Below are 25,669 nucleotides of genomic sequence, written 5' to 3' on the forward strand. Positions count from 1 at the left end.
GGAAATTTGCTATGGGGCTTATTCTTCAAGAGGGGTTGAGTGTGTGTTCTTCATTCATTGATATAATGACACCACGTGAAATCAAGGCAGCTTACAGGCTTGGTCTTGTTTCCGTTCTATTTCAGGAGTCAAATGTCTTGATCATGTTACGGCTAAAAGGGCCCTCTTTGTTGGTCCCCCACACATACACACAACATGCTAGGCTCCCGTAGGGTTTCAGGGCAGCCATATAGAGTTTAGCCTTTGCTTGGCTTTGTTTTTCACATTTGGTGTTTCTATAGTAACAGTGAGAGGGACCCCCCCCCCTCTCCATTTTGAACACACCATTAACGTACCCCGCCTTCGTTTTGTGATTAGTGGGGTGTCCCACACACACAAACACTGCCACAGAGGAGGCTGTGCTAAGCTGTGGTCTAATGGGGTAAGTGAAAGCCAAAGGATAAGTACCGGGGTTTGAAATATGTTTTTAATCATTTCAAACTTCTGTAAAACATAGCAGAACCAAAACACAAACTATTGCAACAGGTGTAATGAGAAATGAAAAAAATAGTTAAATCAGGGGAATCTAGTTTTTATAGCATTAATAAGCATATCTATCATATTAGTGATGGATGGCCCTTTTTATAACCCGAGGTGAGATTGTTAAACTTCTTTTGTGTCAATATATCAGTCGGCAACAACCGGTATCCAGAATAAATGAGACAGATTGTGTGCTGTCACATTTTAATTAAACAACTCTGTCTTGGAACTCTGTCTCAGGTCTTCTTCAAGATCCTCTTCATCAGTCTGAATAAAGCGCTGTCCCTGACCACCTTGGAGGCTCTCTCCCACAGGCTGTCCTGCTTCCACAGGCCCCGCCCCTTCCTCTCAGCTTTGACCTCTGCCCTGTGAAGCCTTTTGAGAAGACGCCAGTAGAGGCGAGAGTCAGGCAGGACCCCGACCACGGGCGCAGTACGAGCCAGACCGAGCCTGAGGACCTCTTCGTTCATACAGTAGCTCCACATCGACCCCTGCTGGAGAGACAGAGAAATGACCTGATGGAATATAATCAGTCTGACATCAGGTATACATTTACTATACATGTATACAAGTACACTTTCAGCCACTGGCTGAGAGACTGACTCCACTCCCTTTGTTGTACTTACTCACCCTGGTTGGATACACCAAACAGTGAAGCATGTCGTCTTCTCGGCTGATAAGTTTGAGCCAGACGGTTTGGGCAGGAGCCAAGTTCTGCTGCAGCCATACCCTGCCCTCTGGAGTCAAGTCCACTCCTGCAAGATGCACCAGCATCGGGGACGTGCACCCACCTAAAGAGGACATAAAAGAGCCATTTACCATGCGTGTTACAGTAAAGCATAGGTGAAGTGTAGTTATGCACAATGTAATACTGATTATCCCTTTGATGAGTTTTCTTTTATGAGTTTTGTATAGACCCGAGTTTTGGTACCAAAACAAAAATTATACCTTTGTTATTTTTACCTTATTTGGAGAAATATAAATGGGTTTTTCTGATAAAACATTTGGTGGATTTCACAAAAGAAAATGAACTTCTCAAATGTAAAATGTGGTCAAAACAAAGCAGCTATATAATAACTTTGCCTGTATATAATAGTCTAATATTGGAAAAAGATTAAGCTTCATATCAGTAACTATCTAACGAAACAAGGCTACAAATTTGACCAGACATGTGATGCCTGCTTCCATGACAAACCAATTTTCAATACTTGTTAGTACTGACAATTTTTGGTTTTGTGGTTTGTTTTTTGAGATTAAACTTTTAGCCCCAACTGTGATTGGCCGAGGCCTAATGTGAAAAATAGCACATGCAGACCAACCGCATCTATGAAAGAACCACAAGTAAATCATCTTTGTGTATAGCCACAGTCCCAGGCGATGGGTCTTACCAGCTATACAACGTTGGAGGTCAAGTGGGACAAAGGTACTATTTGAAATAACTTGATAAAAGCCAATCTGTTTATGTGAGTCCTTCACACTGAAGATGCTGATGGGGCACTCTATATAAAGTATAAGCTGCTTAAAGTTATTGGTCAATGAATACCATAATTTGATAACACAGATAACAAACTTACCTGTCACTCTCACTCATGAAAAGATGATGAAATGCAACAGTCTGAGATTTACAAAGTAAAGATATCACAATGACATTTTTGAGTATGAAAAAAAGTGCACGCTGTTGAACTAATGAGGCAGGCGGCAGTGTGCTGATTGGACCATTTTAATTGTTCACACTCTTGATAGGTTATTCTTGTGTACAGCGGGATACAAGCTGTACTATTTGTATATGTTTGTGTTTGTGTGTGTGTGTGTGTGTGTGTGTGTGTGTGTGTGTGTGTGTGCCTTCATGTGTTCAGTCAAAGGATACTCTTACCTTTGTGTTTTGAAAGAAACGGAGAGACGATTGGCAGATAAATTGGGACATGTTCCACTTCAAGTCCTCTCTTTGTGATTGAATGAACTTTCCCACGAAGGCTGATGTTCCTCTCAATAAAACGAGCAGGGATCTCAGACGCAGCTTGAAATTTGGTGAGCTAAAGAGATGGAATGAGACAGCTGAGTGGCCACGTTAAATGATTCATTTGTCTGAAAATGTAATTTCATTAACATACTACAAGTCTAATAGACACAATGAGATTCGGAAATTAAGTGAGTAAATAGAAGCTGCCGGACTGCAATAATATATACTCTATAGTTCCCACTTTACTGAAGAGCATTAGGATAGGATATATACTTTATTCATCCCCAAGGGGAAATTTGGTTGTGGCAGCAGCAAGCAGAGTTACATATAAAGACATTCAAGAAAATTAAATAATAAAAGGTGCAAAAATTTGTGTCAAATTTTAACAAATGCTCATTTAATCCAAAACACAACCGTTAGCCACGTCTGTAATTTGGGGGTCTCTTTGTCCCAGTGTGTGCCTTTATTCTCTTACCAGTTTGATACTCCTTGCAATTACAATGACACCAGCAACTGCCAGTCCTGTGCTTATGTTCTGCGTGAGAGACACAAGAGCAATGCAGGGTTTAGAGTTGACAGACAGGATAACAGTGATACCATCAATACAATTAAACATGTCCAGGGTAAAGACAATGAAAAAATACGTTGAGAGAGTCATTAGTGACACACAGGGACTTAATAATAATACAAAACCACTGGTGAAGTCTGACAGGATCTGGTCAGTGTGGTGACACCATTTCGTACATAACAGTTTGGGAGGAATTTGGAAGGTTCTGAATGTTCTTTTTTTTTATATTTATATATACAGTCCAATTTTTGGGGTTTTGTTTTGTTTCATCTCACCACCCACTGACAGATTAAACGTAGATGCACGTGGCTCACGTGCACTGTGGCAATGAAGTGACTATATTGCATGCTTAACGTACAGCCAAATGCAGGTCACACAAAAGAGACTCCTACCCGCACAAGTGTTAAATGATCATCTGCAAACTGAGATATTAAAGACGTGATGTTATGAAACGACGGATTTCCTTGATCTCTTTGTTGTCTGTCCGTCAGTCTCTCGTCAGTTTCTGTTTCTCCGGAAGACTCCGGCATGTTGTTGACATTTGCTATGCATGCGACGCTCCGCCTGTGTGGGAGGGACGTGCAAGGGGATCGCTCGCGTGCAGTCTCCGCCCTGTGGTCTGGTTTGGATATGACAGGATGCAGTTGACGTGCGCCTGAATGCATAATGTGATAAAAAAAAAAAAAAAAAAAAAACGAAATTGCAATCATTTTCACTTGGCACTGTAAATGTCAAAGTTATTCTGGCAAAAGCAAATTTGGGCTAAATTATATAGCGGAGGGCAAAAATAGTTCATGAGATGATCGACCTATTAGCCCAAAGCCTACCGGTGGGATCAGGTCCCCATCTTTGTCTGCACAACTTGACCTAGATAACTTCATACCTGCCGCAGCCTATTTCAATGCACAAAGGAAAAGGCTCCGACAGAAAATGCAATGTACTTCTTATTGATATGCATATTTATAACGATTTGTATTTAGTTGCAAACCCGCACACGTGTCCTGATCAATGAAAACAAATGCAGTTCTTTACAGCAGTCCCATGCGGCAGATGTTGGTTGCACAATGATTATGTTTAGTAACAGACATCGTTGAGGAGTGACCACTGACTGTATGACAGATGCACCGGAGCTCTCATCTTGTAAACTGTGAAGTCATGGAGCTACTTGAAGACGGATGACGCCCCCATTACCACAAATTGGCCAATAGGAGTTGAGAGGCAGAGTTGTCCTCCTGGCCGCCATTAAAGAATTCAATCCATGAACTGAAATAATGGAAATCTGCAGGACCCATGGATCAGGCAGAGAAAAGTAGCCGATGAGTAGTCTCGCTAATTGGGCATTTCGTCTGTTTTAATGGCAGTTTTACTATGACGGAACACTGTGGTTGTTTTAGCGAAAAGGAGGGCGGTGTATCTAATTGTTTTATTTAGCTAGCAAGCTAGCGCTGGAGCTCTGGTATGTTAGCTTTTGTGCTAGCAGGCTAGGAGAGATCAGGGGGAGGGGAGAGTTCCTCTGCTTTGAAATTGTTTCAGATCAGCTAGCTGGCATTAGCATTAGCACACCGGGAACTAAAGCTTTCGGGGTGAAGTTTTTTTTAAAGTTTTCCAGCTCTTGTTTTTATCGCGCATCTAACTTTTCTGGTGTTTGATCCGACGTTAGTCCTCTCGGGCTGATGTTCACGTTGACTATTTGGTTGTTGAGGTAATGTAGCTTGCAAGCTTGCAGCTAACCAGATCAGACAATACGTCTCAAATAGGGATTGATGAATCGAATAGCTAAACGCTCACAGTTGACGCTGTCTGGCTGTCTCTCGTTAGCTTAGCACGAGTGGCGGCTAGCGCCGGGTAGAAGTTGTCCGGCTGACTAGCGATAGCTCGCTGGAGCTAGCAAGTTGGTCAGCGCTTTAACGGGGTAATTACGACAGAGCAGCGCTCCGCCGGAGACGTAACTACACCAGCTATTGCCCCCGACGGTGATTGAGACAATGGACTTTAACGTGACGACCACGCAGTGAAAAGGATGAGTTCGTGCTCTGTACCAAACGGGGCCAGTTTGGAGGACTGCCACTCCAATCTCTTCTGCCTGGTAAGACACACACTGCTCCCTGCGCGAGCTAGCGTTAGCTGTGATACCGAGAGGCCAGAAAGCCATTTTGGCTAATCAGGCAACAAGCTTTGTAACGTCAGTTGCAGACTGGCGTGAAGGCATCGGGCCTGCAACTTGCAGATCGTGATCTAACTAACTTTCGTGATACAGAAAGCACACACTGCTAATCAACTATATTAATTTAAAGAATTGGCCGTGAAAATGGCATGGTGGTGTGTTTACACTGCGTTGGTTAGAGAAGTACTCGACAAGCATTAATGGTAGTAACGTGATGGTAACAGGTCAAGCCAACAGGCGTATCATTGAAAACCTGTCAAAAACGTCACATTTTTCTGTAATTGAAGTGACACTGCAATATTAAATGATACACATTATGAAAGCTAAGTCAAATAGTTGGTGTTTTTAAATGAGAAAAACAAACCTCATTTCAGACAGTGGTGTGTGTTACTAATAGTAATTAATAACTGCTGCATGACAGTTATGTTTGAGGCATGATTGTGGTGTCACGTGTACAAAGTATTGCAAAACTCTCCAAGATACTTGCAAGTTTTTTTTCATTCAAAGTGATTTTCTGTATGACAGCAGTCTTGAGCTTCTCACTGTAGTGTGTTTGTGCAGGAGAGGGCACACACACACACACACACACACACACACACACACACACACACACACACACTGAGTTATGCAGTCAACAACAGAGGATTGGCTTAATGCTGTGCAGCTATGCTGTGTTCATTCTCACATTGTTTTTCTCTTTAGGCCGATTTGACTGGAATAAAATGGCGGCGTTTTGTGTGGCAAGGACCCACCTCTTCGCCAATCCTTTTCCCTGTGACCGAGGAGGACCCTATCTTGTGTAGCTTCAGCCGATGCCTGGCAGCAGATGTGCTGAGTGTGTGGAGAAGACACCACACCCCTGGTCGCAGAGAGCTCTGGCTTTTCTGGTGGGGGGATGACCCCAGTTTTGCAGAGCTAATCCATAATGAGCTCTCTAGTAAGTGCATGCAACATCTCCATGTTCATCAGAATTGGTTACACTAAAAATAGATTTCAGTCCCCGATGTAAATGGCAACAATATTTGTACATCTACATTAAATTATCTGCATACGCACATGCAATCTAAGTTATTCCAGTGCTTTGGAATTGGTGCCTCAATGTTAAACACAAAAATTCAAGTGTGTCGTAGTTGATGTTATTAACAGCTGCGGGCAAAATTGGTCCATTTGTGGAAATGCTGTTCCTGTTTAAACATGTTTAGTTTTTTAAGACTATGCCAACCATTCTATCCGGCATCAAATCATTTGAATGCAGTTTTATTGAAACATAGTCTGATGATGATACGATGTGATAGCCTAACTGATTTGTTTATATCAGGTCTTATGAAGTTTAAAGCCTTGTGAAATTCATTGGCTGTCCGCCACGGAGGTTCAAGTTTGTGTGGTAGCATAATCGCAAGGTGATGTGCACCCAGTCCTGATTTTGGACTAAGGTTTAGTTCCAGCTTTGTTGGTCTTCATATTTTTGAAGGAATTCCCCTGAGGGGCTGCCACACTGACAGATATTCTTTCTCCTGTCTTAAGGAGCTTCAAGTGTAACTTGAAGACAGCACAGATTGGTCAGAGAGCAACTACACATATTATCTCTTAATGAAACATTGTTGAGCAGATCAGCATTAAAAAAAATCCATGGGTAGGCTTCATCCGCGGAACACATTTAAATCTTTTCACAATAACATAAACAAAATAGTTTAAAAAAATGGTATCATACGCCATTCACGTTAACATGTTTTTGTATAACCAATAAGATGAATGTTGAAATGAAATGTTTATCAAATGTTTAAATGGTTCACTTTGGTTATTACTGTGGTCAGTTGTTTACAAATCAAACTATGTCCTCTTATAAAGGTCAGAACCATTTAGCACGCCACTGTTTACAATTGACACGAGACAGTTCTTCAGGAAAGAGAGAGGTCTGTTTGATAGTATCTGTTTTAATGTATGTGCCTTGTTTCAGGTGAGGAGGATGGGGAGTGGGAGAGCGGCCTGTCCTACGAGTGTCGAACGCTCCTCTTCAAAGCCATCCACAACTTGTTGGAGCGGTGTCTCATGAACCGCGGCTTTGTTCGCATCGGCAAGTGGTTCGTTAAGCCATACCAGAAGGAGGAGAAGACCATTAATAAAAGGTATGCTCCGCTTCCTAATAGCCAACAACAAAGTTATATGACGGACCATAAATTGCTAAATTTCAGCCAAGACTCAACTAATTGTCAAGACAAGTCATTGCTTCTTTTTGAATCCGTGGGAATTACCTGTATGTCTACCTGTTGTATTGGTATTCAAAATGGTCATGCCTTACTCCGCTGTCTGTTGCTGTGTTTTTTCTCTATTTAACAGAAGTACTGTTCTCACTCACTGACGGACTTTAATCCTAACACATTTTTCTCTTGGCATTGTTATACTGCTTTTAAAGAGTCAATTTCCTGCAGATGTTTCACAACAAAATCCTTCCAGTAAAAAAACTGGAGATTATGCTGCATCAATAGCCTGATAGGCTGTGCAATAAACATGCTGCTGCTGATATTATTTTAAGGTGTCAAAAAAGTTAGAAAACCTACTCGGAAGTCAGAAAATAAGTCAGCTGAACTAGTGGCAACAACCTTGTTGTCATTAACGCAGCTTTCCACCGACATCATACCAGTCAAGCTTACATGTACCTCAAGGTAGTTTGTTTATCACACAAAAGAAGCAGCACAGTTACTGGAGACTGATGTGGCAGAAGAGCAGGGTGTCTACTTAAATTCACGGAAGGGCTGAACATTAGTCAGTACTTGGTCTGGGTGGGAATAATGGTAAAAAAGCTTTGCAGCATTACAGCCGTCTTTCTAAAGATGGGGATTTACTATCAAGCGTGACATATTTGTTGGGAAAAGTGTTTGAAGCATGCATGCAGCATTTTACGCTTGTTTAAGACCGATGACAGAGTGTTTAAAGCAGTGCGTGAAGCCTCACTAGGCAGATGTCTTCATTGTTCTGAAAGTTGTGCTTTAAAGTTAATAACAATTCCTGACCTCTGGCGGCCTTTAACTGTTAAAATTCCCATTTTGGATTCAACTGGAGAGATGGTGCTTGCAACTGTTTCGTTTCAACTGTGTTGTTATAAGCTGATGGCTGTTTTAAGAATCAGAGATCATCTTCTTACAAAAAAATGCTTGAACAAATACACAAAAGGCTTTCCTTCAGCAGTGTAACCATGACACTAGACTGTTGACTGCATATCTGCTGCTCTTATAATCTATGGTCAGTGGGAACTCATGTTTATTAAGCATTTACAACCAGATTCATGTTGCTTGAAATCACCAGAATCCTGCAATTTTCTCAGAAAATGTTTATTCCCAGAGTTAAATCTAATGTTATGGAGTAGGAGGGTTTATTACAATGCTATAATTACATCATCAACGTGACACATTTTCCACATAGTTTCAAATCAAGCAGAAGTCATCCAGCATGTTGCATTTTAGACTTCCAGAATGATGTTTAATGTACACACCTTCACCTTTACAAACTGCAAGGCAGAACTGGGCTGTGTTGTAGAAATACATGCTTGAAGCGAACCAATGGCAGCCCATAAATTACTAGTGGGGTTCTGCACAGCTGTATTTCCTTACCTCTTGTCCACCAGGGTGGTGACATAGTTTTAGTGTTCCCTTGCTCTTCAATGAGGGGCTTGGTGTATCCTGGAGTTCCCTGACAAGCTAATTTGAGTCAGTACTTTTGGCTCTTTGATCCAAGCGGACTTGTGTTTGATGTACAGTTCCCTTTGGCTCGGTTCCCTCTGGCAACTTTGTCAATGAGACTTTTAGCGGCTATATAAAAGAGTTGTTGGTATAGGTGATTTCTTGCTTGCTTGGTGTTTAGCTTCTTTTTCTACATAAAGATGTTTTCAAGTGTGTGTTGAAGCAGCAGCGCAGAACAGCTAACATAAAAGTCTTGCTGTCGCCTGCTCTCTCTGGCTGGTGAACGGGGCAGTCTTTGGAAAATGCTGAGTGTGCACTGTGGTTTTACAGCAACCATGTCAACAAGTACTATTTTAGTGCATTTAGCTGCCTGGCCCTCCAGAAGTAGTTAGAAAATAAGTATGAATATTATTATAACATTTCAGGACAAAAGAAATGTTAGCCTATGAGTTGCAAGAAGGTTTGACATAGGGTCAAACTGTGTTGTGTGCAACATCTGATTGGAGGTACAAGTAGGCCCTCAAGTTCTCACCTGAAAGTATGATATGTGCCAAAACCAAATATGCAAGGAGTTGTACTTTTTGCATCATCTCAACTCTTTTCAGTCCCTTCTTCCCCTCCTTGTGTCATTCCTTCACAATAAGTGATTGAGACAGAAGTCCCGGTTCTGTTCATGCCCAAAGATAGGAGTCACGGTTCAGTGCGAGTTTGGTTGCAGTAATATGTTATGTATGATGTAAGGATATGTTTCTTTTCGCTTATTTGGAACAGAAAGTAGTGCACGTGTCAAAGACTGACAAACTCCTCTTGCTCGAGACTGAGATCATATTTTACCCACTGTCAACTTTAGTAAACTAATGTTGTTTTTATTTTTTTTTAAATAAACATTTCAAACGCTACTGCATCACTCTGAACAAAGCCTTTCCCAAAAAGGCAACAGGTGGCGGTAGGCTATAAACTGAAACGCATCATGCTATTGAATTGAAAATAGCAAAATAAGACTTAGATTTGGATAGAGTTTTTTAAGTAGTTACACCAAGGCAATATTTAAAAACCTTCAACGTACCCAAACACGTCTCACCCCAGTGATTGCCGCTTCTGGGTGACGCTGTCTAATGTGAGTTTGCAAGTTGGATGCGTTTACATTCACATACCCTAAAACGGTGGAGCAACACACACACATCGTCCTCGTCTAATACACAACTCTAGTTCCGTTGCTGCTTTAGCTGACCGGGCACCTGTAGGTGGGTCGTCCAGCACCACAGTTTCATTTACGCTGAACATAGTTGGACTGACTCGCACGCCAACCTGCTTCTTGGGCTAACATCAGCATAAGTTGCCAACGGCATGTGGCTAAAAGTTTACGGGCAGAACTCGCGCTTCGGAACTTTGGTTCAACATGACTTTGGTGCATCAATCTATGCACCACGTAATGTGTGCGGCTGCATGCACCAGGCCGTGACGTCCGGCTCATGACAGCATAATGTGAATACTCAAACCGTTGCAGCCGTAGAGACCACTGATAACCTCAACAGCCTGCAATGATTTACATGCGCTATTTGGTGCTGACTGCAAAGTAAAGTGTTTTTATTCTCTTTTTTTTGATAAATTATGTGGTTATGCTTTGGGACAAATCTCTTTAAACATGACAATGTCTCTTTTTATCTTCGACGCTCCCTGCAGCGAGCACCTGTCTTGTGCATTCACCTTCTTCGTACACGGTGACAGCAACGTGTGCACGAGTGTGGAGATCGCTCAACATCAGCCTCTTCAGCGACTGAACGAGGAACATATCAGCCTCGCCCAGCAAAACTCCAGCCCCTTGCAAGGTAGGAACACACCAGCTGTGCACAATGTTTTTATGTCTTTTAAAAAAAAATACATTTTCCATTGGGCTTATTAGTTACCCTGCGTAAGTATTGTGATTCCTCTCTGCCCTCTAGTCATCCTCAGTCCGTACGACCTGAATGGGACCCTCACCGGTCAGGCTTTTAAGATGTCAGACCACCCTACGCAGAAGCTCATAGAGGAGTGGAGGCAGTTCTATCCCATCAGCCCCAATCCCAAACGGGTCCAGGAAGACAAAATGGAGGATACGGACTGGGAGGACGACTCCATGGCAGCTGTGGAGGTCCTTGTCGGTAAGACATCATAGTGCTTTATGTTGACGCTATATTTTTCCTGGGTCTGACTGGTAAAGGTAGGAGAAACTGACTTTATTTTTATAATTTCATGGGAATTATTGCCAAATAATTTAGTAAATAAGTATTACATTCACCTTTTTAAAAAAAGAAAGAGATAATAAATAGTAAATTCATATATATGAACCTTGATTGAGTTGAAATGCCAATCAAACTATCAAATTAATTGGCTTCAGAAATGGTTGGCTACATTACAAAAAAAATTAAACAAATCATTTCTGAAATCTATAATTGTGTTTGTTTGGTTGCAGCGGGCGTAAGGATGGTTTACCCTTCCTGTCTGGTACTTCTCCCCCTGTCGGACCTCCCAGCTGTGGTCACTCAGGGCTCAGTCAACACCTCAGGAAGCCTGTGTGGCGCTCCGCAGGGCCAGGCTTCTCACAGAGATCCCGCCATGTCCTCCATCACTCTGACTCCTCCAACGTCGCCAGAGGAGGCTCAGACTGGTAAGACATGAAGCTGCATATTGACCACAATCAAACCAACACATTTCTCAGCCTCCGCCGAGAGATTCTGCATTCTAAGTTATTTTTGTATTTCTTTGGTCTTCTCTTCCCGCATAGATTATCAGCCTTCCCAGAGGTGGCTCAAGTTGTCTTCTGCGTCGGATGGCTACAGCTCTAACAACACTCTTCATGGGGGTAAAATCCCTCGCAGGCTGGCCAGCCAGATGGTTGAGTCTGTGTGGCAGGAGTATAACATTAACCGTACAGGCAACAAGTATGTTTTTGTGACATCTCTTCCTCAAAATTACCATTGCCAGTCAAATTAGTCCCTCCATGATGATTTATTATTTGTTAATCTGCCCTTTTTTAATAGGAGGAAGTTTACTACCTTGACCAATGGGACCTGTGAGGAGGAGTCGGACAACACTGGACTTTGGGATTTTGTGGAGTGTACACACAGGCCACATTGCAACTGCTCAAGGTATGTTGATTGGAATGCATTCACACGTGACTGTAGACTTGCTGCATGTTTATTAAAAGATTACCATTAAAAGAAAGAATCTTGTGAGCATTATTTGTTCTTTTCACACCACAGACACAAGAATCAGAAACAGCGGTCCAGCAGCACCTCAGGACACCCGCCTTCATCAGGCCAGCCTGCCCAGCTGGCCCCGAAACACAAGCTGGGCGAGAAGCTTGAAAAGGGGGACAAGCAGCAGAAGAGGCCGCAGACGCCTTTTCACCACCGCAACTCTGTGAGCGAGGAGCAGTCCATGGAGCCACAGACCCAGAGGCTTTGTTTAAGATCACAGGAGGAGGGCTCGTATCCCAGCCTGCACCACGTGGACACCGTGCCCTCCAAAGCCCCGACGCTGCACACACACGGCCCTCCCGCAGACCACGCCGGATCGCCGCCTCCCCCTCCACTCAGCCCACATCCCTGCGATCACGTAGACGGTGACATGACTCCAAGTGAGATGAAGAACTCATCCACGCCCATTCACCAACAATTCTACCCGCCGTCAGTGGAGCCCTGTCTGCTGCCACAGAAGGGCACATCTGAAGAACCTCAGCTGGAGAACATGCCTATGCCTATGCCCTTCCCCCCAGCCTACAGTGAAACCTTAGAACCCACCGTCTTTGTGGGTTCCGCCATCAACCCCAATGAAGATTGCACCCACAACCCTTGGAAGTATTTCAACCTGCCCAGGAAGAAGGCATCCAACTTTCTGACTCCCCAGCTACCTGTGGATAAAATACGAGATGATTCGGGGAGAAGCGGAGGAACAGAAAGTGTCGTGTCTGTCACTGAGTAAGTGTTACATCTTTCATCCTCAGCTGCATTCAAACAAATGTAGTTGTAGGTTTAAACCAAATACCGGTCTCTGTCTGAGCATCTCTGCACAATGTCTTTCTACTCAGGTTGATGTCAGGCTCCACGCAGAACCTAAAGGTGTCCCAAGAGCTGGTCAACACCTACGCCCAGCGAAGAAACAGCCATCTTGCCTCAGCCACAGGAGACGGAGATTACAGTGATGAGCCCGACCCCTACGCCTTTGAAGAGGGAGACGATGAGTTCAGCTTCAGTGACAAAAAGGACAAGCCTGGAGCTGAGAGAGAGGGCAACAAGAAACACATGGTGGGTTCTTCACTAGGGTTGACGTACCAGGTGGAGAGCCTAGCATGGCACAGGAGTTCATGCTGAAATCTGCAATCTACAATATTTGCATTGACCAAAATGTGTTTCTATCAAAAATTGTCAGGTACCAAAAGTCAGCATTAAATACCTGTCACATTCTGGTCTTATTATAGTTTGGACAGTTTCAGACTATGTTTCTTCAGCTACAGTTCTTTTAAGGGTGGTCTCAGTCTTACCACAATCGTGATGGTTTTCTTTCTTTGATGCAGGTGGATGATGATGCTGGAACGGCAGACGGTAAGAATGCCATCCCATTGTTCGTTTGGCCCAGAGCTTTGACATTTAATTATATTTAATGTTTGCAGTTTGGTGTCTCACTCGAGGTCAATTGTTTTGCGTTGCAGATGGTCAGGGCCAATCAGGCAGTAAACCTTCAGCCTCCACCAGCCTCATCCACGAGAACGACTTGGCTGTGTCCTACAGTGACCTGGATAAAATTTTCAATTCGGATGAAGATGAGCTTGCGGTAAGAGCATCTCTTTAACAGTATTGTTTGTTGAAAGTTGTACATCTTACTCTTCAGTGTTCTGAACTGCTGCTGATGGGGGGGCCTGTAAAGCCTGTTCAAACATTCATATGGAAGATTTATTCGGTATATGTTTTTGCTGTCTGCACAGCCTGGATTCAAAAGAGCTGGTGTTGGAACAGAGGACAAGTTTGGCTGTAAAGACAATAAAGCCGCCTCGACGGACCCCCTGTCTTCCATAAGTAAGGGGACTGGGCATCATTTAATCACTGCTCGTTGGAGCATTTATCCTATGTTTCAAGAGAAGTCATAATGTCTTAAATCTCTAGGCTCAGCAGACCTGCACCAGATGTTCCCCACCCCGCCCTCCCTGGAGCAACAGGGCTATTCTCCCATGAACTCCGGGAGCAAGGATAGCCTGGAAACGGGGACGGGCCTCACCCTTCTGGATGGCAGCCAGCTCAACAACCACTTCAAGATGGAGGTGGAGGAGGGATTCTGTAGCCCGAAGCCATCCGAAATAAAAGTATGTTATGTTGCACACCTGCAATTGTAAAATGTTGCAACATCAGTGTACTTGACTATTTTAAATCATTGTTCTTTTTTTTACTTTTAGGACTTCTCTTTTGTATACAAGCCGGAGACGTGTCAGTTGTTGATCGGCTGTTCCATGTACGCACCCCTGAAGATGCTACCCAGCCAGTGTATGTTGCCTGTCAAACTGCCAGAAGACTGTGTGTACACGCCCAGCTGGACCCTGGGCAAAATGGAACTAATACCCCCAGTGACTAATGTCAACCTCCTCACCAAAGACAGGTGAGTGCATTTAGCGTTAACAGTGGCGAAGGGGACCTTTTGGGGATGAGCCCGCTAACTAAATTTGTGTTTGGCACCTTTTAATAGATGCAGTCTATTACAGATGCTCCAATGTTTATTAACATGTTTATTGTTTAAAAGCAACATATCACTTACTGTAGGTTTAGAACATCATATAATGGTGTAGAGAATTCAAATGTATTAACATGGCATTCAGTTCAAGATGCTACTGAACTCTACAGCGACGCATTAAATCATGTAAAATAACTGATGGTTTTGAGTTGGCAGAAATATACTAACAAAGTTTCTGGACTGTCATATGTATTTCTGATGATGTAATATTAACTGATACAAAAATTGCAGTTTATTAAATAGTGATTTGAGTTAAGATATTTTTAAAAATTAAACAAGTTTAGAGGATACAACTATTAAAGTATGCTAGTGGTTGAAATGGTTAAGATGTTTAATATAAATGATAGAAGATTTTAATTCAGTCATTTTTGTGAACATTTTGAAACTAATTATTACACTATAGAAGAATGCCTGTTGAAATGATTGTGCTCACTTAATGTCTCGTTATAGTGACTGAAAGTTACATTAACGGGTCATTACAGATAATACTGAATACTGACGAATATCGTCAAATGGAAAAAAATCTATTCTGGAAATAGCTTTTGTTTTCTAACAGAAAATTAGTTGGAACCACATTATGAAACAAATTTGAATCCCTGTTTGTCTCTCTGTAACAGTAACGTCCCCAGTGTGGAGCCGGACTACAGCCAGACCTACACCCCTCAGACCCACACACCCTTCATGTCCAGCAGTGCCCCGCCAAGCAACAGCGGCACAGGCATCCTGCCCTCCCCAGCCACGCCAAGGTTCTCCGTGCCCACGCCCCGCACACCACGCACTCCACGGACTCCCCGCGGCCCGTCAAGCGTCCAGGGTTCACTGAAGTATGAAAACTCTGACCTTTACTCCCCCGCCTCCACTGCCTCCACTTGCCGACCTGTCAGCTCTGTTGAGCCGGCCACAGTACCTTCTATCCCCGAGGCTCACAGTCTCTACGTCACCCTTATTCTCTCCGAGTCGGTGATGAACCTCTTCAAAGACTGCAACTTTGACAGTTGCTGCGTATGCGTCTGCAACATGAACATCAGAGGAGCCGACGTGGGCGTGTACCTCAAGGACAATGGCGAGGCTCAGTACCCCTGCACTTGTGGCTTCAGCGCTGTCGCCAATCGACGTTTTGGCCAATTGGCCGGGCTGTTTCTGGAGGACGAGCTGGACGTCGTGGTGCGAGGCTCGGACGCTAGTCGGGACACTGAGCGGTGTTTCGAAGAGCTGCGATCTTCCACAACGCACAAGGCTGGCAGTCTGACGGAGAAACCGCCGGATGAGCTAATTCTGCTGCTGCAGGACCAGTGCACCAACCCGTTTGCTCCGATGGCGGGCGTGGAGTACCCTAAGCAAGGCTCGGCCCCCAGTTCATTTCTGAGAGTGGAAGAGAGAGACTGTTATAATGACTGCTACATGGCCCTGGAGCACGGCAGGCAATTCATGGACAATATGTCGGGAGGCAAAGTAGATGAAACACTAGTGAAAAGCACCTGTCTTCATCAGTGGCCAAAATGCAAATGTATGTATTTTTTCTTTGTACTACACACATATGTTCTACTTGCTGGTCCATTGCTAACCTCAAACTTGGTAAGTTAAGACATTTTTCTCTTTGTTTTCCCTTTTTTTTTCTTTTTCTTTTTCTTTTTTTTTGTAGCGGCAGACATGAGCAAGCTATTCTCTCAGGACGTCCTGCGGGTGTTGTTGTCCCTCCAGCCTGTGCTGCAGGACACCATTCAGAAGAAAAGGAGTGTGCGCTCTTGGGGAGTTCAGGGACCGCTCACTTGGCAACAGTTCCACAAGATGGCTGGGAGGGGATCATATGGTACGCGGAAAGTGTACCTAATCAGTCTCATCTCTCACAAAGTTGGAGATCCTGTTTTGGAATATAGTAATTGTTGAAAGAAAGATGAACATGTCGTCTTTTCACTACAGGTACAGACGAGTCTCCTGAGCCTCTTCCCATCCCCACCTTTTTGGTCGGTTATGAGTATGATTTTGTGGTGCTGTCTCCTTTTGGGTTGCCCTATTGGGAGAAGCTCCTTCTGGATCCTTTTGGTTCCCAGAGAGATGTCGGATATGTTGTCGTCTGCCCAGAAAATGAAGCTCTGCTCCGCGGAGCAAAGGCCTTCTTCAAAGATCTAAGTGCTATGTATGAGGTATGCACCTGGCAGGAAAAAAATCATCTTGTACTGACATGCCCAGCAAAAACGGTCATGCTCTCGTGAAGTGATTCACAGTGTTTCATTTTCGCATTATCTCCATTTTTGTCCTCAGGCATGCCAGCTTGGGCAACACAGACCCATCTGCAAGAGTCACCCAGAGGGCGTGTTGAAGGTCGGCACCACAGAAGGCAGGAGCATGACAGAGCAGCCCCTTAGTGACTGGTTCCTTAAGATGTCTGCCAAAGACGGAAACAATGAAGCCTTTAATAAGCTCAAACTCTTTGCTCAAGTGTGCCGCTATGATCTAGGTAACACCTTGATTCGTAAAATCTTAACATCCCAATTTTGAAAGATCACATAGTTTGTAGAAATGATAACTGATCATTTTTATGTTTCCCTCGTGTCAGCGCCGTACCTGTCGGAGCAGTCTTTGGATAGCTCCCTATTGTCCCAGCGCAGCCCCGTTGTGGCCTCTTCCTCCTCCCAGACCTCCAGCTCTTCCAGCACCTCCTCAGGACCCCAGAGCACCAACACTACCAGCTCCAGCACCAGCTCTGCACCACCTGCCCAGATCAACAGCACCCCTCCCTCTTCCACCTCAGGCTCCCAGACTGTCGGGGGAATGGCTCCAGCCAAGCCGAGCTCTTACACGGCGTTTGGGGCAGCAGGCTTGCAGGGCAGCACGTCTCAGAATGGACCCCAGTCAAACCCGCAGGGTGCCGGGGGGCTGGCAGAAAATGGACCCTCTGCCAACCAGCCTCCAGTGCACACTGAGGCGCCAGAGAGGTAGGTCACCACTATGAGAGTCCATGAATCATCCAGACGGAGAGATTACATTTAGTTGTTGCTGATGGTTTTTACCACTTCTCGCAAGCATTTTTAGTTTTGTTTTAATACTTAATACTACTTCTGACAACACCCTCACTCCCTACACTATGTGGAAACTTAAATCTCATTCTGTTATCGCTTAGTCAAAGTACTTTCCCAGTTTGTATTGTTTTAAGCTGTGAAAGTCCCTGTAGTCTACAGCTGTTTGACAGAGATAAATGTCATCCAGTGTCACATGTAAACACTGCACACGACTTATCGCAGCCGATCTTTGTGTCTCAGCTGAGTTGTGGTGGCGCTGTTAAGCCTAATTTATGGTTCTCCGCGGACCGCAAGCGCTGTGATTGGTCCGCTCAGAACGTAATTTCCGGCAGTTGCTTTTTCCGGTCTGTCTTACTACACCACCTCCGCAAACGTCCTCTCTGTCGCCTGCGCTTCAACATTTGCAATTTAAGCATTTGCTCTTCAATATTGATGAGCTCCAACTTTAATGCAGCCGCTCCAACTTGGTCGCCATTGTTTATTGTGGCCGGAAGAAAAGGCAAGGATTCGGCTATAACCCCTGAAACCACACAGCCACGCCCCCCTGGCGGCATGGCGGTTAATTGCAGAGCAACGCGGTCCCTCGACGCAGAACTTCGAATGCTCAACGCCGGCGACTTGACGGAGAACCATAAATTAGGCTTTAGACAGCGAGTGGACAGAAAGGATGCAGATGATAACCTTTTTCAAAACTATGAAAAGTTTTGAACATATGGATTCATGACACTAGAATTCTGGCTTACATAATTCTAAAATGTAAGTACCGGTTAATCAATATCTTTTATATATTCTAAACTATATTCTGTTTAACAATGTTGTTTCAATGGGCTTGTTTTTTAATATATTCTTTAGGCCATTTTCCAAAATGACTTCCCATTTAAAACTGCTCCAATATTTCTGAGCCAACAGTTCGAGAACTCCAGCATTTGTGCATTTGTACTGCATCCGTTAGGGAATACTGCTAAGTATGTAAAATGATATAATCACTGTGCAATCAAGCACAAGTGACATTGGAAGACAAATGTGACCTAGAATTTAGTCACTTTGTAATTTAGGTCCTTTGACAAACAAAGAATCTACTTCATAACATTGTTGCACACACACGGCACCCCTCCTTTTTTTCAGTTTGCATTTTTGTTGAGAAAATATTTCTCGTGGTTGTAAGCGATTTTCTAAATCATTGCGTGTCTTTTCATCAACAGCACAATGGACAGAGACAAAGTGGGGAAGCCAACAGACGGAGAATCCCACGCTGTGTCTTACCCGCCCGCCATCGTGGTGTACATCGTCGACCCCTTCAGCTACGAAGACGCCGACCGAGAGGTCCACTCCAGCGCCTACACACTGGGCCTACTGCGCTGCTACATGGAGATGCTCCAGTTCCTGCCGCCTCGCATCAGAAACGCGGTCTCCGTACAGGTACGGGCCTACATTACAGTCTCGGGGTGTCTTTTTAGGTTTAGGAAGTTTTGGCTTCGTATTACTGGATGGGCTTGTTAAGATCACACAGTTTGACTCTCGCAGGAGTCTGCTGATGAGCTGTGGTTGAGGGCATCCTGAGTTCTAACTAATTTGCTCCCATTTGCCAATTTAGTCACAATGGAGCCGGTTAGCATCGGCCACAAAGGGAGGTGAGAAGGAGTAGGGGACTCATTAGCGGACACTAATTGAGGTGGTAACTGCAACACCTGTGATAGTGAAACAAGATTACATCAACATGCCAGAGGAGATTTTGAAACGAGACGTGTGAATGTGCTAATAGTTTCAGCATTATTCTTTATAACAACAATGGTAGATAGAATAGAGCTGTTTTTTTTTTTTTTTTAGCTCAGCATTGTGTCTAAAAAATACTTAATAAGGGCAAATTGTGAAAGTGTATAAAGTCGTAGAACATTTTTATGGAAGTACAGAAGTTGTTGCAGCATTTTTGGTGTTGATACTCTGTCACACAGATTTGGTGCCAAGCTTAACCAATCCAGGGGAAAGTGTTAAAATATAATACAGCCTAAATGTTGGATTTTATTTCACCAAAACAGGCAGAAGATACATACAATTATTCTAATAATACCCATTAATTACACCATAAATACTACTGTCTTAGTCTTTTATTTTAGGGCTCCAGTTAAAACAGTATCTGAGAGATACTGTACTTATTCTGTATCCCCTGTGCCTTTTCACTACTTGTTAATAAGCCAGTGTGCAGGTGCACAGTTTGAGATTCACAATGCAGTGGTACAGTTACGTCTCCTGTGTAAAAGGCAATTTACTCATAAATGAAAACTGGAACCGCTTAGTTGAAGCTGGATATTCTTGGTGAACCCAGGCCAACACGTTACAATCTTGAACATGAAATGATGTTTACCAAACATTAAATTGCCTTTTTAGCATTTCATTTATTTGGCTTAATAGATAACATTTTCTCCCAAATATACCCAGAATTTGACATAAGCCTTTCAAAAAGCAAACTAAAACACTATTATTGCAACTTTTAAAAGTGAGCTACAGTGATATTTACATACAGAATGACACATGAAGAAGCTGCCTGAAAATGGTACATATTCAAAGGTCGGTTGCTCTAAAACAGGTGTGGACATTATGTGTTTTCACAACCCTGTTTTAAAGTAGCACTGTTATTTTTTTCCTTGTCAGATTGTTCCCTGCCAGTATCTGCTGCAGCCAGTGCGCAGTGGGGAGCGCCATCTCTACGGCCAGCACCTCAAGTCGCTGGCCTTCTCAGTGTTCACTCAGTGTCGCCGGCCTCTGCCCAACTCCACCAACTTCAAGGCGCTGACAGGTTTTGGTCCCGGTCTTGCCATCGACATGGCGCTCAGGAACCCAGAGGTAACTGGCACTCGAATCTGCAACTGGTAAAGAGAGCCAGCCAGAACAGAGTCTGGCGTTGCAATGTAATGTCCTCTGTTGTTTCTCTTTTTAAACCAACACGTTTTCCTTCTGTGCAGAGACCCGAGTGTTTACGTCTGTATACGCCGCCCTTCATTTTGGCGCCTGTGAAAGACAAGCAGACTGAGCTCGGGGAGACGTTTGGCGAGGCCTCCCAGAAGTACAACGTCCTGTTTGTTGGCTACTGTCTGTCCCATGACCAGCGCTGGTTGCTGGCCTCCTGCACAGACCAACATGGAGAACTGCTGGAGACCTGCATCATTAGTATTGACGTACCCAACCGGTATGTGCACTCATGCATCAGGCCCACAGTTTATCGCTAGTTTAGTTATTGATAAGATTGTGTCTGTATATGTGTTAAGTAAACCTGTTGTGTCTGACACAGGGCTCGCAGGAAAAAGGGCTCAGCCAGGCGAGTGGGTTTGCAGAAGCTGTGGGAGTGGTGCCTTGGCCTGGTACAGGTGACATCGCTGCCATGGAGGGTGGTCATTGGCCGGCTTGGTAGAATGGGCCACGGCGAGCTGAGAGGTACACACACACGCACACACACACACACGCACACGCAGTGTTTTGTAGAACATGTTTCTTTTATTAACGAGCTCTTCTCTCGTCCCTGTTCTAGACTGGAGTATTCTGCTGAGCAGGAGGAACTTGCAGTCTCTCAGTAAACGTCTGAAGGAGACGTGTGGGTTGTGTGGCATCTCTGCAGCTGACACTCCCAGCATCCTTAGCGCCTGTCTGGTTGCCATGGAGCCCCAGGGTTCCTTTGTCATCATGCCAGGTAAAAGAAAATAGTTGCATGTTTATTAAGACTTTGTAACGGAGAGACGTATGTTCTCATTTTGTGCCATTTTGTACCTCCTCGACTCCTTTCCTCAAGGCAACAGGCATTTAACAAATGAGACGTCCTCGCCACCATTAAACATTCAACATAAATTAAATATGATGTGTGTCACAGCTGCTTCAGCTGTCCATTGATTTGCTATAACTCTATATATGTATATATATAGCCTATTCTATTTATATATATATATATATATATATATATATATATATATATAAAAAAAAATAGGCTTTATACATTTTATTGTGTGAAGCTTAATGTTTGAATTAAAGTACTATAGAAATAAGGAGGAGCATATGACAGGACTGTGTATATAAACATACATCACTCAGTTTATCTATATGACCACATGAAATACAGTTAATTAGTGCTGAATTTTCGTATTGATTATAATAATAATAAACATGTCAGGATTGTAGCAGGTGACTGTCATTAACTAATCCTTACGAGGAGCTACATAAATTGTGAACGGCAGAAGTTTGTTTGCTCATTTGATAATCTTAAATTAATACAATTTATGAAAACAAAAGGACCAGTTACATCTGTAGAGTTCAGCTGTGGTTTGAGATAATTACGGCTGTATGGCACGCCTCTTTTTATTTGTTAACACGTGCCAAAAACACTAGTTTTTTTTTTTTCAATTTGGATGTCCTTCAACATTGTGCGCTGAGATCGATTTCCAGGTCACAACTAGGAGGAGCGAGGAATCAAGGAGGCACAAAATGAGAGAGAGACCCACTGTTCATCGAAATCTGATGGTCCGTCTTTTGTCTCTGCAGATTCCGTCTCCACGGGTTCAGTGTTCGGTCGCAGCACCACTCTCAACATGCAGACGTCGCAGCTGAGCACTCCTCAGGACACATCCTGCACACACATCCTGGTGTTCCCCACCTCAGCCATGGTGCAGGTCAACACTAACACTTCAGAGCCCATTGACATCAACTTCAATCCTATAAATCCCGGTACGACCTGCCGCTAGCAAGTACTCAAAGAAATGCATCACTTTAATGTCTGCTTGCTTATCATCACAAATGTTGCACACTGCTTCATGTAAGAGACAAACTCTGAGCTGTCTGCATGTTTGTTGTTCTGCAGATGGATCTGATGGAATGGGCATCTTTGACCTGTTTGACAACGACATGGTGGATCCAGACCTCATAAACATCTTGCCCAACTCCCCCACCACCTCGCCTGTTCACTCGCCTGGCTCCCACTTCCACCAGGGGGGGGATGGAGGCAAGGTGGGTCGCCTTTTAATCACTCCAAAGTCAATATTAAATATCTATTATAGATCATAAAGTCAATTTACCTGTCTTTTCTATGATGAGGACCCGAGAGACGGTTTGAGGGTTTACAGTTGACCCTAAAACGTTTGTTTTATAATTTAAGGAGTATAATGTAGTGTCAAAATGTTCTATTGTCTTTATTCTTCTATCATTTATTGAGATAAAGCAACTTTAAAGTTGTAATGTGACCCTGTAAGGCTCAGGTGGAGCAGAATGTGACACAATTGAATGACGTTCTGCTTTAGATGAAGTTTGAAAACTAGTGATTGGAAATTACTTATTTGAATGACAAATATATGCAGATGTGCTCAAACAATGAGGCAACTGCTCCTGGGTAACGGCAAAATGCTATAACCACACTATATAATGGCCTTACAGTAACTCAGTTTCAGGAATTGGTTGCAGAATTTAACCGGTCCCTTCATACGTGGTGCCATAAACAGGATAAAAAATAGCATATAATAAACCTGGTGACTAGGAAAAGACCATTTATTTTCACAGCGTAGTTCATTCATTTGATCCATGTTGTGTTTCAGGGACAGAGTGCCGATCGTATGGAGTCCCATGAGGAGGCTCTGAACATCCTGCAGCAGCCGATGGCGCTGGGTTACTTTGTCTCAACAGCCAAGGCTGGACCGCTGCCTGACTGGTTCTGGTCGGCCTGCCCTCAAGCCCAGAACCAGTGCCCACTCTTCCTCAAGGTACGGCGGCTAACTCTGGCGCATTTACAGAAATGTTTTTATTAATGTACACTGTCCCTTTATCAAATAACCCAAAGAAAGAAAAACTAAGACGCCGAAAAACTAAACTAATTTTTCACGAGCAGGAATTGTTGGTATTTTTGCTTGACTGGTGACTATTAAATGCTTTATTACATAATTGAAATACTGTTTACCTCAGGTATGTGTCTCTGAAAAGCATGAATGGACGTAAAGACTTAATTTAATGTGGGTCTTGATTTTGTGTTCCCCCAGGCCTCTCTGCACCTGCACGTGTCTTCTGTCCAGTCGGACGAGCTCTTGCACAGTAAACACTCCCACCCTCTGGACTCCAATCACACCTCTGATGTGCTCAGGTAAGAAGATGTTTATTCAGGGTTCTTACGGTAATGGAAAACCTGGAAAAGTCATGGAATTTTAAAATGGTTATTTCCAGGCCTGGAAAAGTCCTTAAAAAAATAAATTCCCCAAAGTTTTGGAAAAGTCATGGAAATGTGTTGTGTTCATGTCGTTCATTTACGCTGACTTTGAGATAATGAATATGCTTTTAAAAGAAAGACGCTCAAAATATAAGCAGGCATCAATTAATCAAACTATTGTCTCTCATTCATTTGTGTCATTTAAGGTTTACTGTATGCTTTGGAATGTTAGTTTAAATACTAAATTTTCTCACTTTTTCATGTTTACACTGAGATTTCACATGTTTGGTCATGGGAATTTGGTTTAAAGTCATGGAAATCCATTGGTCAAAATGTTTATGAACCCTGTTAAAAATAGCAGAATGATGCGGGATATGTATGATCTACATTGCTGTTTCTGCTTTCTACCTTTTTTATAGATTTGTTCTCGAGCAATACAACGCCCTCTCCTGGCTGACGTGCGACCCTGCAACCCAGGACCGGCGCTCCTGTCTCCCTGTTCACTTTGTGGTGCTCACCCAGATGTACAACTTCATTAAGAACATGCTCTGAACTCTAACAGGATCAAACTGCTGAGATATGATTGGATGGCTGGCTCAGTCGAATCTTGGATTGCCTGCTGTGAAGGATCCCCGATTCCATCAGGGCGAATGTGGAGGAAGATTTAAAGTGATTCCTCCACATTTACGGACTCCTCCCTGGTGTATCTCACACAACACTGACTGACTACAAGTTTCCAATCAATCTATCAATCAGATGCCAAGAATCCATTTAAGCATTTTGGAAGATCAAGGGACGTTTCATAAAAGGAGAATAAATTGTCTTTTTATTGACTGTAGATTGCAATCTATGAAATTTTATCTTAATGAAATGCCTGCATATATTATTTATTGTAAGTTTTTAAATGTGGAATTTTTAATGCTTAATATCTTTTATATATTACAAATCCTAGAGGGTGTGTACATCTCACTGTAAAGGAATCGGTTTAAAAAGTGTAATTGTCTCAATTACAACACGGAAAAACCTGTTCAAGTGAATTTGCTGTAGATTGCTTTTAGAATATTATTTTTTCAAAGGGTACAGACCTTTTTATTGCCATGCTGTAAAAATGAAGAAAAAGCTGGCCTGGGCATTTGTGTCCCACCCAATGAGTGGATGAGACTTACCTCTCTCTCTGCTTTGGCTCCAGAGTCTCTCGCACAGTAACTCAATGAGCTCTGAAGAGGAATTAAAGGTACATTGTCAGATTATATATTTTATATAACAGATTTAGGTAATTGTGTGTGTATATGTGTACATATAATTGTGTGCCGCTACTGATGGTGCAGCTTCTGTTTTAGGAATAAAGTGCGTCTACATTATGCTCTTTGTTCCTGTAGATTTGTTTTTTACATGTTTGACCAGCTTTGGGTGCATAAATATTGATCACCCAAAAAGAATTCTCCCAACTACTTATTTTGGACATCAATCATTAATGGTACATAAATATGTACATATATTTGTTTTAAACTAGTGAAAATCAACATCATAAACAAGTATGGTATATCTGAAAACTGCATCCATTCAGAGGTTTTATAGTTTAGTCAAATACAGAAATACCATGGTTTTCCGTTTCAAACAAAACGGAAAAGCACAGCCGTTTTTTCGTTTGAATCTCAAAATGAAAATACGAGCAAACCAAATTCAAATACTGAGCCAATTTAGTTTTTTAGCAAATCCTTCTTTTGTTTTTTTCTTTAGAAGAGGTGCAAAATTCCATCCAAATATTGCCATTTAGGATCACACCATGAAGGGGGGGGGGGGACATATCCTACCACACTGACACACAGGAC

The 25,669-nt window shown here is 43.1% G+C and overlaps 2 protein-coding genes across 2 annotated transcripts; one reads left to right on the plus strand and one right to left on the minus strand.

Moving 5' to 3' along the window:
* Positions 1 to 524: 524 nt before the first annotated feature.
* Positions 525 to 3,592, minus strand: c18h3orf33 (c18h3orf33 homolog (H. sapiens)). Its single transcript, XM_079225453.1, has 5 exons — positions 3,440 to 3,592; positions 2,955 to 3,014; positions 2,393 to 2,552; positions 1,150 to 1,310; positions 525 to 1,010 (listed from the first exon to the last, which is right to left on the minus strand). Exons 1-5 carry the CDS (start codon positions 3,575 to 3,577, stop codon positions 756 to 758), a joined length of 774 nt encoding a protein of 257 aa, XP_079081579.1. The 5' UTR covers positions 3,578 to 3,592; the 3' UTR covers positions 525 to 755.
* A 1,475-nt stretch (positions 3,593 to 5,067) lies between these two features.
* Positions 5,068 to 25,198, plus strand: LOC306742968 (mediator of RNA polymerase II transcription subunit 13-like; the record flags this gene model as incomplete). Its single annotated transcript, XM_079225430.1, has 30 exons — positions 5,068 to 5,133; positions 5,914 to 6,148; positions 7,169 to 7,337; positions 10,572 to 10,717; positions 10,832 to 11,029; positions 11,341 to 11,535; positions 11,653 to 11,809; positions 11,909 to 12,016; positions 12,131 to 12,847; positions 12,958 to 13,174; positions 13,444 to 13,471; positions 13,579 to 13,700; positions 13,852 to 13,942; positions 14,030 to 14,226; positions 14,317 to 14,516; positions 15,266 to 16,155; positions 16,291 to 16,458; positions 16,569 to 16,792; positions 16,911 to 17,106; positions 17,206 to 17,584; positions 18,871 to 19,087; positions 20,318 to 20,509; positions 20,629 to 20,852; positions 20,955 to 21,097; positions 21,192 to 21,350; positions 22,193 to 22,375; positions 22,509 to 22,654; positions 23,236 to 23,400; positions 23,674 to 23,774; positions 24,257 to 25,198. 30 exons carry the CDS (start codon positions 5,068 to 5,070, stop codon positions 24,387 to 24,389), a joined length of 6,366 nt encoding a protein of 2,121 aa, XP_079081556.1. The 3' UTR covers positions 24,390 to 25,198.
* Between the last annotated feature and the right edge of the window lie 471 nt (positions 25,199 to 25,669).

This window comes from Taurulus bubalis, assembly GCF_910589615.1.
Source record: "Taurulus bubalis genome assembly, chromosome: 10".
Lineage (NCBI taxonomy): Eukaryota > Metazoa > Chordata > Actinopteri > Perciformes > Cottidae > Taurulus > Taurulus bubalis.

Bases quoted from the DNA above. Each gene is read 5' to 3' on its own strand.
- c18h3orf33 (XM_079225453.1), bottom strand. From the start codon at position 3,577: ATGCCGGAGTCTTCCGGAGAAACAGAAACTGACGAGAGACTGACGGAC. The intron at 2,553-2,954 runs GTAAGAGAATAA...CCATCTCTTTAG, and splicing joins TTGCAAGGAGTATCAAACTG to CTCACCAAATTTCAAGCTGC. The intron at 1,311-2,392 runs GTAAGAGTATCC...TGTCCTCTTTAG, and splicing joins GTTTCTTTCAAAACACAAAG to GTGGGTGCACGTCCCCGATG.